Source organism: Mobula birostris, chromosome 9 (genome assembly GCF_030028105.1).
Source record: "Mobula birostris isolate sMobBir1 chromosome 9, sMobBir1.hap1, whole genome shotgun sequence".
NCBI classification, from domain to species: domain Eukaryota; kingdom Metazoa; phylum Chordata; class Chondrichthyes; order Myliobatiformes; family Myliobatidae; genus Mobula; species Mobula birostris.
This window is the reverse complement of record NC_092378.1, coordinates 31,074,476-31,088,457: the sequence shown is the minus strand read 5'-3', so window position 1 is coordinate 31,088,457 and position 13,982 is coordinate 31,074,476. Positions and strand designations below refer to the sequence as shown.

The window sequence follows — 13,982 nt, the reverse complement described above, 5'->3', positions numbered from 1 at the left end:
AACTGCTGCAATGTTTCCTGTCCTTTGCCATCCCTAAGCTTGATTCAAAGTCTTTCTAGTTCTTCACTGTGACCTGTCAACCGTGATCATTCTCTACATGGAAGTGAGAGTCTCCTATGATAATTATATTACCCCTGAAACATGCATAAATAATTTCTTGATTTGGGCCACACCCGATATTAAAATTTTGGTTGTCTTTCAATAATGGTTATGAATGTTTATCGCTGATTGCTATACGTGTAGGCCAAGATCATGTCTCATCACCGCACTGGTTCCCTCCCCCTTCCTTGTTGCCATACTTCAGAAATGGCAATGAGATCTACCAATTTCAATTCTAGTGTGTCTCTAATTCAGTTACCTTTTTGTAAATCCTTAAGGAGTTCTGATACAGTGCCTTTAATTTTATCACTAGCATTTTCCATACTTTAATAACCTTTACTAACTGACTTCCTTGGTCCTCACCTACCACCCCACCAGCCTCCGGGTCCAACATATTATTCCCTGGTCCCCACCCACCACCCCACCAGCCTCCGGGTCCAACATATTATTCTCCGTAACTTCCGCCACCTCCAAAGGGATCCCACCACTAAGCACATCTTTCCCTCCCCCCCCTCTGCATTCCGCAGGGATCGCTCCCTACACAACTCCCTTGTCCATTCGTCCCCCACATCCCTCCCCACTGATCTCCCTCCTGGCACTTATCCATGTAAGCGGAACAAGTGCTACACATGCCCTTATACTTCCTCCCTTACCACCATTCAGGGCCCCAAACAGTCCTTCCAGGTGAGGCAACACTTCACCTGTGAGTCGACTGGGGTGATATACTGCGTCCGGTGCTCCCGATGTGGCCTTTTATATATTGGCAAGACCCGACGCAGACTGGGAGACCGCTTTGCTGAACATCTACGCTCTGTCCGCCAGAGAAAGCAGGATCTCCCAGTGGCCACACATTTTAATTCCACATCCCATTCCCATTCTGACATGTCTATCCACGGCCTCCTCTACTGTAAAGATGAAGCCACACTCAGGTTGGAGAAACAACACTTTATATTCCGTCTGGGTAGCCTCCAACCTGATGGCATGAACATCGACTTCTCTAACTTCCGCTAGGCCTCACCTCCCCCTCGTACCCCATCTGTTACTCATTTTTATGCACACATTCTTTCTCTCACTCTCCTTTTTCTCCCTCTGTCCCTCTGAATATACCCCTTGCCCATCCTCTGGCCCCCCCCTTGTCTTTCTTCCCGGACCTCCTGTCCCATGATCCTCTCGTATCCCCTTTTGCCTATCACCTGTCCAGCTCTTGGCTCTATCCCTCCCCCTCCTGTTTTCTCCTATCATTTTGGATCTCCCCCTCCCCCTCCAACTTTCAAATCCCTTACTCACTCTTCCTTCAGTTAGTCCTGACGAAGGGTCTCGGCCTGAAATGTCGACTGCACCTCTTCCTACAGATGCTGCTTGGCCTGCTGCATTCACCAGCAACTTTAATGTGTGTTGCTTGTATGCTTCACATCTACTTATTTCACTGAGTCCTGCTGAAGGGTCTCGGCCCAAAATGTCGACTGTACTCTTCTCCATAGGTGCTGCCTGGCCTGCTGAGTTCCTCCAGCACTTTGTGTGTGTTGGATTTCCAACATCTGTAGATTTTCTCTTTTTTGTACTTTTTCACTTTTTTCTTTTCTAATTTCCCCTTTCCCCTTTATTTCACTCATTCCCGAATTTCCTTGAAGGTTCTCTTCTCCCTGCCAAGCTGGTTTAAAATCTCTTTCATAGGGCTAGCAAACACTTCAGCAAAGGTATTGATTCCAGTCAGCCTTCACATTCATGCTAACCCTGAGCCTGGGTTTATTGCTAATCTACCCACTTTCTCCTCTCATATCTTTTCAACTTACATGCCTTATGGAATAGAGTATAGAATCCTAGCAGAGAGGAGGCCATTCAGCCCATCAAGTTTGTGCCAACTCTTTCAAAGAGCTGTTCAGTTTAGTTATATATCCCACCCTTCCCCCAGTACTCTGTAAATTCCTCTTCACGGACAGAAACAGGTGTCTTTTGGAATTAGTTTCCAATGTTTCTTCTAATAGTGTCTTCCAAATTTTAATCAATCTGTGAGTAAAGAGACCTCTTCTCATTTCCAAGCTTTTGCTAGTTTCACTTCTGAACCACTTGCATAAGAGATGTTTCCATTTTTACGAATTTTTTAAATCAATTTGAATATTCCTATTAGATTCCCTTCTCACTTTTTCCATTCAAGTCAATCAGCTTCAGCTTCTCCAGCCTCTCTAGGTAAATGAAGACCAGCACCAGTGATCTCATCCTGATGAATGGCCTTTGTATGTTCTGCAAGACTGTCTGTTCTCCTGAAATGCAATAACCAAGTTGTAATAACAGCTTTTCTTCCAAAGTGCAAGGATCTGCATATAATTGCAGTAAATTATGTCTATCTGTCAGTCTCATTAGTTTATCTTTGTCTTTCTGATGTTTCCTACCACGTGCCTCACTAATTATCACAATGGCATGTTTAGTAGATCCACAGATTTGTCTTCCCTTTGCTATAGACAAGACCATTCACATATAGTAAAGTCTTGTCAAGCTCCTTCCTGTTAAAGCTGGTGCTGGAGAGACATGACGATGCTTTACAAGGAAACAAAACTCCTAACTCATCTATTACACTTTTTCTGCAATCTGTAACCTGTAATTTCCCTTTGGGAGCTGGATTTTTGAACCATCTGTATGACCTGCATTTTTGCGCTTTGCTGAAGGATTCAGCAAATTGGTCTCTTGAAAATGCAGGTATGGCTGCGGTGGCCATTGCTGGAGCAGAATTACGGCCGGATCAAAGTGCTGGGGCCGGGGCCCGAGGGTTAAAAATGAACTGATGTTTGGCTGATTTGAGAGCCAACTAGATAAAAAGGATAAGGTGTCAAGGCCGATGGTGAAGGACAAACTCCTTCATCTCACTACTCCACGTGGTTTACTTGCCTCAGCATTGAACTGACTCTGCATCTGTGGCCTGCAACCATTGACACTCGCCCCAGCACTGAACTGGCTCCGTAGTTGTGGCCTACAACCACTAGTACTCGCCTCAGCACTGAACTGGCTCCGCGGCTGTGGCCTGCAACCATTAGTACTCGCCTCAGCACTGAACTGGCTCCGCGGCTGTGGCCTGCAAACATTAGTACTCGCCTCAGCACTGAACTGGCTCCGCGGCTGTGGCCTGCAACCATTAGTACTCGCCTCAGCACTGAACTGGCTCCGTAGTTGTACAACCATTAGTACTCGCCTCAGCACTGAACTGGCTCCGTAGTTGTACAACCATTAGTACTCGCCTCAGCACTGAACTGGCTCCGTAGTTGTACAACCATTAGTACTCGCCTCAGCACTGAACTGGCTCCGTAGTTGTGGCCTACAACCATTAGTACTCGCCTCAGCACTGAACTGGCTCCGTGGCTGTGGCCTGCAACCATTAGTACTCGCCCCAGCACTGAACTGGCTCCGTGGCTGTGGCCTACAACCATTAGTACTCGCCTCAGCACTGAACTGGCTCCGTGGCTGTGGCCTGCAACCATTAGTACTTGCCCCAGCACTGAACTGGCTCCGTGGTTGTGGCCTACAACCATTAGTACTCGCCCCAGCACTGAACTGGCTCCGTGGCTGTGGCCTGCCGTCATCGGGCTTCTGGACCAGCTTCAGTCATCTCACCACTGAACTGGCTCCGTCGCTGTGGACTCACTTCTGGGGAGCCTGTGCTCAATATTCTGCATGTTATTTGTTTGCTTTTTTATTGCTTGCGCTATCTGTTCTTTTTATTTGCACATTTGGTGTTCTGACGGTTTTTGTTGAGTGGGATTTTTTAATGGGTTTTCGTGTGCGTCTTTGTTTTGTGGCTGCCTGGATGAAGATGAATTGCAAAGTTGTACATGGTTCACATACTTTAAGAATAAAGGTACTTTGAATTTTGAGCTTTTCAACTTCATAATATTGAAAATAATTTAAGCTAGTAAGATACTGTTGGGGTGCAGTCACCACTGTAATGTTTGAAAGGCAGCTATTTATGCATAGTAGGTGCTAAAATACGAAGTGTTATTCATCTAATGATTCTGGTAATATTCACTGTGGCTAGAGTATAGGCCAGGATACATGCAATAACTCTTCTGCAAAATATCGCCACAGGATTAATATCTTGAAACAGCAGACTGTGGTGCGATTTTCAGTACCTCTCACCAGATAAACTGCTCTTCTGACTATATGGAAATCTCTGAGTTCTGCTCATATTTCTGGTGTGGAACTTAAGCTCAAACCTATCTCTCTCCAAGGTGGGAATGCTACAGAAGAGCCACAACTGACAGGAAATATGATGCTCCAGAAAATCTACCCAGTCAGAAAAGCAACCATTCATCACCACTTTGCCACGGGAATTTGTACCCAAGTTACACCTGTTCCTGTAAACCTGTGTGTTACTCTTTTCCAAGTTAACGTAGTACTTCAAACGGCATTGAAGTACTATATATTGAGCTCCCTTTGCTAATTCCTGTTAATTCAACTATCTTATTCAGATTCCCTGTACATGATTTGACTTTCATTGCTTTTCCATGTGAGAAAGAATTTTGTTTTATGTAATAGTTATAACCTATAGGTTATCTCACCTTTAATAGTTTCCCGCAGTTAGATATACAGTATGCTATCTCATTAGCAGGTTTATATGCAACTCCCTCTTTGGCAAAGAGGTGCATATAGATCTGTGCTCAGGCTGCACTCCATATCTAAGGTGGATTTGAAAAACGTAGGCAAGATCTTTGTTCCCTCCATCCTGTTACCTATCAGCAGTATATTTGGGGAAGATGACTTGCTAGCTTTGAATGACACCAACCTATTTAGCACTCTTTTTATATTCTTTTATTTTATCCAGTATATCCATGCCTTCTTCCTCTAGTGCTCTAATCAACCCACACTGCCATATCTCATGAAGTGACGAGCAGTTGTACGTTAGGACCAGAGTCTGGAGCTGAGTGTTTCTGGCACGTCCACCGAGAGATAGTCACCCGTAGGTGTTCTGTAGGTGCATCATTTTCAGCTGAAGTCAGCAGGTGAACTTTCGTCTAATAATAACAGCGGAATTTGCACCTCATTTAATTCATCTGACTTGAAGAACACTGGATTCTGTTCTTCAGGGTACAGTACTGTCCTTATCTTATCTCCATTTCTAATTAGTGACCTGGTGAATGGCGGCCAACGGCAGTGAGCACATTTGCACCCTTGCACCAAATGGATGCTGCTCTGAATCTGAAAATGCAGAGTTGTTTGGTCAGTTGGAAAGACTGAACATTGTACCTGTAAATTTGAAATTCCAACAGCTGTAATTATGCTGAACATCACCATCAACATTCCACCAATTACTGGTTGTGGGATGGTGCTAAAAATCGCTCCAATTTTTACGAGCATTCCCACACAAATCATTAATAATCCACTGGTGAGAATAACAATTCGGCTCCCCACCTGAAACAAGAACAAAGAGAGAGATTGCACTAGTATACAGTGTACTATTTCAGATTAATACATTATCTATTCCTTTCAAAACCACACTTATCAATTTACAACCATCTATTATTACCTTTCTGCATTTTTCAACCTGAGGAGACTGGTCCTAACACACTTTATGCACTGGCTATGCTGAATCGGATTAGGAAATGTTCAGTCTGTTGGGCTGCAAGTGATTGCCCCACTCATTCTCTCACACAAGCAGCATTTGCTCAGAGAGACTGGCTGAAGACTGCTGCTGAAAATTGGTGGGTGGTTGTAAGAGAAACAAAGTGGCACAGTACTTGCAGAAACCTGTCGTGGAGGAATCCAAAGACCCACAATCTTCTGAGAGGGGAAAATACTCCTTGTCTCAATGTTAAGAACCAGCTGCTTACACAGAGGCAGGATTCTACACTTCCCCATTGGACAAAGCATCTTCTCTGTACCTGTAAAACGCCACTGAGCCTTACATTTATTCATTGAGATTGTCACTGATTCTTCTAACCTACTTTTATGGAGAAATCTCACATCTCTGCAAATTGTAACTTACCGGGTAAGTTATGTGCAGACAAATTGATCACCAGGAGAGGTAAGGGAAGAGACGTGATCCCCCTGTGGCCGTTCCTCTCAGCGTCATGCTGGGGCGGGGTTAGCTATCAGGCTTCCGAAGCAGTAGTTTGGTCAGTGGCACATTGGCTGGCTCAGAGGCTCAGCAGTGAGAATCAAAGTCAGGCAGGGTAACAGTGATAGGAGATACCAGTCAGAGAGACAGACAGGGTCTGGGCCTTGACCAATATCATTGTGTCCTCTCTAGCCCCAGGCAAGGTCCTGGAGGACTGGCAAGTAGCTAATGCTCAATTATTCAAAAAGAGAAATAGGGATAATCCTGGAAAATATAGAACAGTGAGTCTCACGTTAGTCATGAAGAAGTTACTGGAGAGGATTCTTAGGGATAATATTTATGAAAATTTGGTAAATTGTGGCCTAATTAGACACAGTCAGCATGGCTCTGCACAGGGCAAATGGTGTTTTACTAACTTGACTGAGTTTTTCAAGGAGGTGACGAAGGCAATTGATAAAGGTAGAGGTATAGATGTTATCTACATGGATTTTAGTAAGGTGCTTTACAAGTTCCCTCAAGGAAGTCTCATCCAGACAATTAAGATGCATGGGATCCATGGTGAATTGGACATTTGGAGTCAGAATTGGTTTGACCATAGAAGACAGAGGGTAGCCGTCAATGGAACTTATTCTGGCTGTAGGCCTGCAACTGCTGGACTCTTCAGGAGGCTGCACTTGGACCTCTGCTATCTGTGACCTGGATGAAAATATAGATGGGTGAATTGGTAAGTTTGCCAATGATACAAAGATTGATGCTGCTGTGGATAGTGTAGAAGAATGGCAAATGATACAGTAGGATTTTGATCAATTGCAGATATGGGCAGAAAAATGGAGTTTAACTTGCTAAATGTAAAGTGTTGCACTTGGGAGATTAAATGTAAAGGCAAGGTCCTTAACAGTGCTGATATATAGAGGCAAATTGCAGTCCAAGTCCATAGGTCCCTGAACAATGAAGACAACTAAACTTCATCTTCAGAGGATAGATGGCATCTTCTACAATATTTTATTGTAGTTACTTGGCTCTTATTGTCTACTGTTAGCTGCTGAAGACGGCAAGTCAAGTCAAGTCAAATCAAGTTTATTGTCATTTCGAACCATAAGCTGCTGGTACAGTACACAGTAAAAACGAAACAACATTCCTCCAGGACCATGGTGCTACATGAAACAACACAAAACTACACTAGACTGTGTGAGACAGCACAAGGCTACACTAGACTACGTAAAACAACATAAAAACTGCACTGGACTACAGACCTGCACAGGACTGCATAAAGTGCACGAAACAGTGCAGGGCAGTACAATAATTACAATAATTAATAAACAAGACAATAGGCACAATAGAGGACAAATTACAATATAATAATAAATGATGTTGATGTCAGTCTAGGCTCTGAGTATTGAGGAGTCTGATGGCCTGGGGGAAGAAATTGTTACATAGTCTGGTCATGAGAGTCTGAATGCTTCAGTGCCATTTGCCAGATGGCAGGAGGGAGAAGAGTTTGTATGAGGGGTGCACGGGTCCTTCATAATGCTGTTTGCTTTGCGGATGCAGCGTGTGGTGTAAATGTCTGTGATGGCGGGAAGAGAGACCCCGACAATCTTCTCAGCTGACCTCACTATCCGCTGCAGGGTCTTGCGATCCGAGATGGTGCAATTCCCAAACAGGCAGTGATGCAGCTGCTCAGGATGCTCTCAGTACAACCTCTGTGGAATGTGGTGAGGATGGGGGGGGTGGGAGATGGACTTTTCTCAGCCTTCGCAGAAGGTAGAGATGATGCTGGGCTTTCTTTGCTATGGAGCTGGTGTTGAGGGACCAGGTGAGATTCCCCGCCAGGTGAACAACAAGAAATCTGATGCTCTTAATGATCTCTACGAAGGAGGTGATGTTCAGCAGAGAGTGGTCGCTCCGTGTCCTCCTGAAGTCAACATCCATCTCTTTTATTTTGTTCACATTTAGAGACAGGTTGTTGGCTCTGCACCAGTCCGTTAGCCGCTGCACCTTCTCCCTGTATGCTGACTCACCGTTCTTGCTGATGAGACCCACCAGGGTTGTGTTATCAGCGAACTTGATGATGTGGTTCGAGCTGTGTGTTGCAGCACAGTCGTGGGTCAGCAGAGTGAACAGCAGTGGACTGAGCACACAGCCCTGGGGGGGCCCCCATGCTCAGTGTGATGGTGTTGGAGATGCTGTTTCCAATCCGGACTGACTGAGGTCTCCCAGTCAGGAAGTCTAGGATCCAGTTGCAGAGGGAGGTGTTCAGGCCCGGTAGGCTCAGCTTTCCAATCAGTTTCTGAGGAATGATTGTGTTGAATGCTGAACTGAAGTCTATGAAAAGCATTCGAACGTACGTGTCTTTTTTGTCCAGGTGGGTTAAGGCCAGGTGGAGGGTGATGGCAATGGCTTCGTCTGTTGAACAGTTGGAACGGTATGCGAACTGCAGGGGGTCCAGTGAGGGGGGAGGCAGGGTCTTGATGTGCCTCATGACGAGCCTCTCAAAACACTTCATGATGATGGATGTGAGTACAACCGGACGGTAATCATTGAGGCAGGACACTGAAGACTTCTTCGGCACGGGGACGATGGTGGCAGCCTTGAAGCACGTAGGAACGACGGCGCTGCTCAGGGAGATGTTGAAGATGTCAGTGAGAACATCTGCCAGCTGGTCTGCACATCCTCTAAGCACTTTGCCAGGAATATTGTCTGGTCCAGCAGCCTTATGTGGATTGACCCTGCATAGAGTTTACCTCACACCGGCCACGGTAAGACACAGCACCTGGTCATTGAGAGAAGGAGTGGTCTTCCTCGCCACCATGTCATTTTCCACCTCGAAACAAGCGTAGAAGTTGTTCAACGCATCTGGGAGGGAGGCATCACCAGCACAGGCAGGTGGTGGTGTCTTGTAGTTGATGTCCTGAATGCCCTTCCACATGCGTGTCGCTGCTGTCCTGGAAGTGGCTGTGGATTCGCAGGGCGTGTGCATGCTTTGCCTCTCTGATGGCCTGGTACAGTTTGGCCCTCGCTGTTGTTAGTGCTGCTTTATCGTCTGCTCTGAAGGCGGAATCACGGGTCCTCAGCAGCGCACGCACCTCCGCGGTCACCCATGGCTTCTGTTTAGCGTGTGTACTGATGGTCTTGGACACAGTGACGTCATCGATGCACTTGCTGATGTAGTTAGTCACTGATGCCGTGTACTCCTCTAAGTTGGTAGAGTTGCCAACAGTTGCAGCCTCCCTGAACATGTGCCAGTCAGTGTGCTCAAAGCAGTCTTGAGGAGCAGAGATGGCTCCTGCTGGCCAGGTTTTCACCTGCTTCTGAACTGGTCTGGAGTGTCTGACAAGTGCATTGTCATGAGGAGCCAGAGATGTGGAGGGAAACATTTTCCTGCAGGAGTCAAGCCTCTGGGCAGTGCCAGCTGCTAGAAACATTCAGCTGTGTTTATTCCATCAAGATGAAGGAAACGTGTGTGTTTCCTAAAAACATGCCACTTTCATGAAGAAATCCATCTGGTGATCTGGATTAAGCCAGCTTTGTGACATTTCTGATGCACTAGTTAACAGCAAGTTGAAACAGTGATGAAGTTGAGAGTTCTCTGCCACAAAACACTGGCAAATGAAAGGACTTGGGTGGAGCCAGTTGATATGCTGGACTTAATGTTCAAAGTGCAGAATAGCTAGCAATATGGAGACTGTGTTTGAAGCCATAAGGCAGCTTCAGTCAGAGCATACTCCCAACGGGCAAGCCTGGTGACATGGATGCTCCAAGCAGGCTCAGTGCAAAACCAGTAAACCGAGTGGATGAAAGAGGAAGGAAAGCTACAAGTCATGTGGAAAAGAAACAGGACCCTATGTAAGCTGCCCAACTTCATAATATCTATTCAAAATCTTCCATTGCTTTAACTGTCATGGGATTGCATATGTTCTATAGAGATTCATGGCACTGAAGAAAATAATATGAAAATTATAGCTGTCCCATTTTGCCTCGGATTAAGGGGACGAAGGTACGGACCTGTTCTTCTGATACTGTGATCAGGACAATATCAGATAATGAGGTGGGGATACTGAGTGGTGCCTAAAGCAAACCAAAGAAAAGTGATAAAGGACTACATAATTAAGGCAATCTGATGAATACAAACATAATGAATGGAAATTAATTTATGGCCTCAGTTTGTTGTAAGCAGGGTGGTTCCCTGATATGATTCAACTATCTTTGCTGAAGTGTTAGGTACAGATGTGGGGGAGAGGCAAACCATTGGGTTGCCAGTGGAGCCTGTCAGGGTTATGTGCCTGGAGCATGTGCTGATTGGCACAGGGTGGGCTGGATCGCTTCGACTGAGGAACGGTGTTGCAGTGCGATTTGTTCATATGTCTTTCTGTTAAAGCTATGTGTGTGTCCTTTTCAACATCAATCAGCAGGAAGTCTTGTGTTGCATCAGGATAGTGCCAAAGCTGTTGAGTGAAGAAGTGCTTGTGAAGGTCACCGTGAGGATAACAAACAGACTTACGAAGAAAAGTAAGCTGGTGCCATGATAAGCTTTGCTTCAACGTCAGAAAAACAGAAGGGCTGGCCATTGATTTCACTGGGATTGGAGGGTGGTTTGAGGAGCACATGCTCCTGTTTACACCAATGGTGCTGAGGTTGAGAGAGTTAACAGCTTCAAGTTCCTGGAGTAAACATTACCATTAGCCTGTCCTAGTCCAACCGTGCAGTTGCCATGGCCGAGAAAGCTCAGCGGTATCTCTACTCCCTCAGGAGGCTAATGAAATTTGGCATGTCTCCGTCGACCCTTACCAATTTTTGGCAATGCATGATAGAAAGAATCCTAACCAGAGGCATCACAGCTTGGTGTGGCAACTGCCCTGTCCGTGACTGCAAGAAACGGCAGAGAGTTGTTGGATCAGCTCAGCACATCACAGGAAACAGCCTCTCCCACCGTGGTCTCTGCTTATATTTCTCACTGCCTTGGGAATGCAGCCAATACAGTCAAAGACCCCACCCACACTGGGCATTCTCTCTTCTCTCCTTTCTCATCAAGCAAAAGTTACAAAAGCCTGAAAGCACGTACCACCAGACTCAGGGACAGCTTCTATCCTGCTGTTGTAAGAATACTGAATGGTTTCCTAATACGATAAGGTGGGCTCTTGTTCCAAGAATCTACCTGGTTACGATCTTGCACCTCCTTATTGTCTGCCTGCGATAAGGTGTAGGTAGCGCTTTGCTGTAACACTTTATTCTGCATTCTGTTATTGCCTTATCTTGTTCTGCCTCAATGCACTGTGTAATGAATTAATCTGTGTGGACAGCATGCGAGAAAACTTTATCACTGTACCTCGGTAAATGTGACAATAATAAACCAATTCCAATTCCAGGCTAGAGAAATGGACCAGGTCAGAGCGCCCCAGAGGAAAAAATGCTCACATCTGGAGCCAATGAAAGATTGTGCAGCACAGTTGGAATGTGGAGAGAATATAATGGGATTAGTATAGGATAAGTGTAAATGAATGTTTGATGGTCAGTGCAACCAGTGGTCAAGGAGACAGTTTCTGTGCTTCAATGCTGAGTGCGTAGTTGAGTCAAAGGTATTACTGGAATTACGGTGATTTAGCTTTCAGTCCACAATAGAAATTTCCACAAATCTCTGTGGCAAATAGTTCAGTGGGAGAGTCCACAGTTGATATGAATTATGTTAGCTGGTTCCCAGGGGTTTCAGGACAACGTCTCTGCTTTTGCATGAACCCACAATCAGAAGCAACATCAATAGAGTCTGCTATAGACCACCCGGATGGAGGAGTTGACAACTGTGTAAGCGCCAGAGGACAGCATGGTGGCTACAAGCTCTTGCACTTCAGAGAAAACAGTAGCTGAATGGCCTGGATTAAGTGCAGATCAAGTCGGATGTATTTAGAGGGGACCGTGTAGTGAAGTTCAGAATGACATCACAGCAGACGAGAGCTTGCTAATGTCATCCCTGTACAACACAGACAGTGTAATGTGACAGTCTGAAACAGTCATGGCAGAGTCAAAAACAGAGATGATCTCAGAAGGGAAGGCTAGAAGAAACAAATGACTTTTTCCAAAAGAAGAGCAAGGAAGTAGACAAGAGGACAAAGGAAAGCATCAGTATCTACAGATCGTCAGGGTGGGAACCTGGATGCAAGATGGTCTGAAAACAGAGGTATAGAGATGGAGAGGCTTAAAAGATAACCAAAGTAGCATTTGTCGTAATTGAATGCCTAGTATTGTGTAATATACCAAATTAAAAGTTAATTGTAACTCCATGTTAAAAGTGTAGTCAACATGTTCTGTTTCAGTCTGATGGGAGACAACATGTTGGTAGGTAAGATATTTTCAAAGGCCCAAGATACTGCCTTTAAATGCTTTCTTTCCCCTGTCTGCCCATATGAGTCCTGTTTTAGTTGACAAGAAGTCGGAAGGGGACGTCAGGGTTATGTTTGTGTAATGGCAACTAATTATAGAGTAGGCATAATTAACAGAAATCTTAAAAGGATTGAAACGAGGAAACAGTGATTTCTAATAAAATTAAAGCAAATGTAAAATTGTTTCTGAAATTATTGGGAGATTCTCAGCAGGTAAATTGGAGAGGACTAATTTCCCATTCACACTTCACTTAATACCTTCGTGATACCCAGAGCGCCAACGTTCTCACTGTAAGAGGTGGTTCCATTGCCTGTACCCCAAGCTCCAGCAAGAAGACAGCCGATCCCTTCAATGCCGATGCCTCGGTTAATAGCTTCTCTCGGAGGGAGAGGAGCGCCGCAGAGCCGGGCGCAGGCGTGGTAGTCTCCAACAGACTCAATCATTGAAGAGATCACTCCGGCAAGAATTCCAAAGGTACCAGCCAGGCTGACAGTCGGTAGTCCCCACTGGCCTGAACACAGAACGATAAAGTCATGGTATTACAGGCTGCATTATTGGATTGTGTAAGCTCATAGCCTACCCCAGGACAGAGATTTCAGTGTTAGATAGTCACTCAGTGTATCAGCAATGCACAAAGCATGTCCCCAGCTTAAGGTTGGGGGGGGGGGGGGTTTACTCCAGGATGACAAATGCATTGTTTTAGACCCTGTCCCTGGCTGTTGACAAACAACAGCTGCCTGTTAAGCGAGAGTAGAACTTCAAGCCCAAAAGCACTGGTGCAAGTACCTAAGGAACAGGTTCTCATGTAAGCCAGATACCCCTCAGGGGTTGGGAGGATATACCTTCTGTGCACCAACTGGAAAAACACTGCTGCTCATCCCCTCACACAAGGAAGACATAAAAAATAAAATTATTACCCTTATAGATCTAGTCTCCTATCTAAGTCAGCCTGGAGGGAACAGTATGCTAACTTCCCTATGCAGGATCTGGTTGGAACAGAATCGGGCCCAGTAATATCACAGGGCATCGTTCCATATTAAGGAAGGACCTTGTGTGTTTACTGTAGGGTCCATATAAACTGGAGCCTTTGTGGGGAGAGCCAGATCGTAGTGTACCCACTTTGAACAATTTGTTTTTTTTGCCACAAGCCAGTGGTACTGTACGCCAATGGCAGGAGCGCCTGGACTGAATTAATAAGATATTACTGAGACTGCACTAGGAGAGAACATCTAGCTGTAGAAGTTGCAGACACTGATCTGCACAATAACAAGCCCAGCTAGAGTTAAACAATCTATAGTCTTTATTCTATCATAATATAACAAGCCCTTTATAAGACATTAATTAGGTTCCTTACGATTGCTATACCTGGGGGAGGTAATGGGATCAAGCTCCCACTACCTATTAAATGCTCTTAATGGTGTGTGTGTTTCAAATAACCTCTGACAACCAAGTCCAGCTCCTGGCC

At 45.3% G+C, this 13,982-nt stretch overlaps 1 protein-coding gene across 1 annotated transcript in view; it reads right to left on the bottom strand.

Moving 5' to 3' along the window:
- slc23a4 (solute carrier family 23 member 4) overlaps positions 1 to 13,982 on the bottom strand; it is a 70,889-nt gene that overhangs the window by 12,855 nt on the left and 44,052 nt on the right. Inside the window, exons 9-10 of the mRNA XM_072269388.1 lie at positions 12,775 to 13,028; positions 5,332 to 5,496 (exon numbers count right to left, since the gene is read on the bottom strand). Of these exons, the coding sequence (XP_072125489.1) occupies positions 5,332 to 5,496; positions 12,775 to 13,028 (419 nt within the window). The remainder of the gene's footprint in view (positions 1 to 5,331; positions 5,497 to 12,774; positions 13,029 to 13,982) is intronic.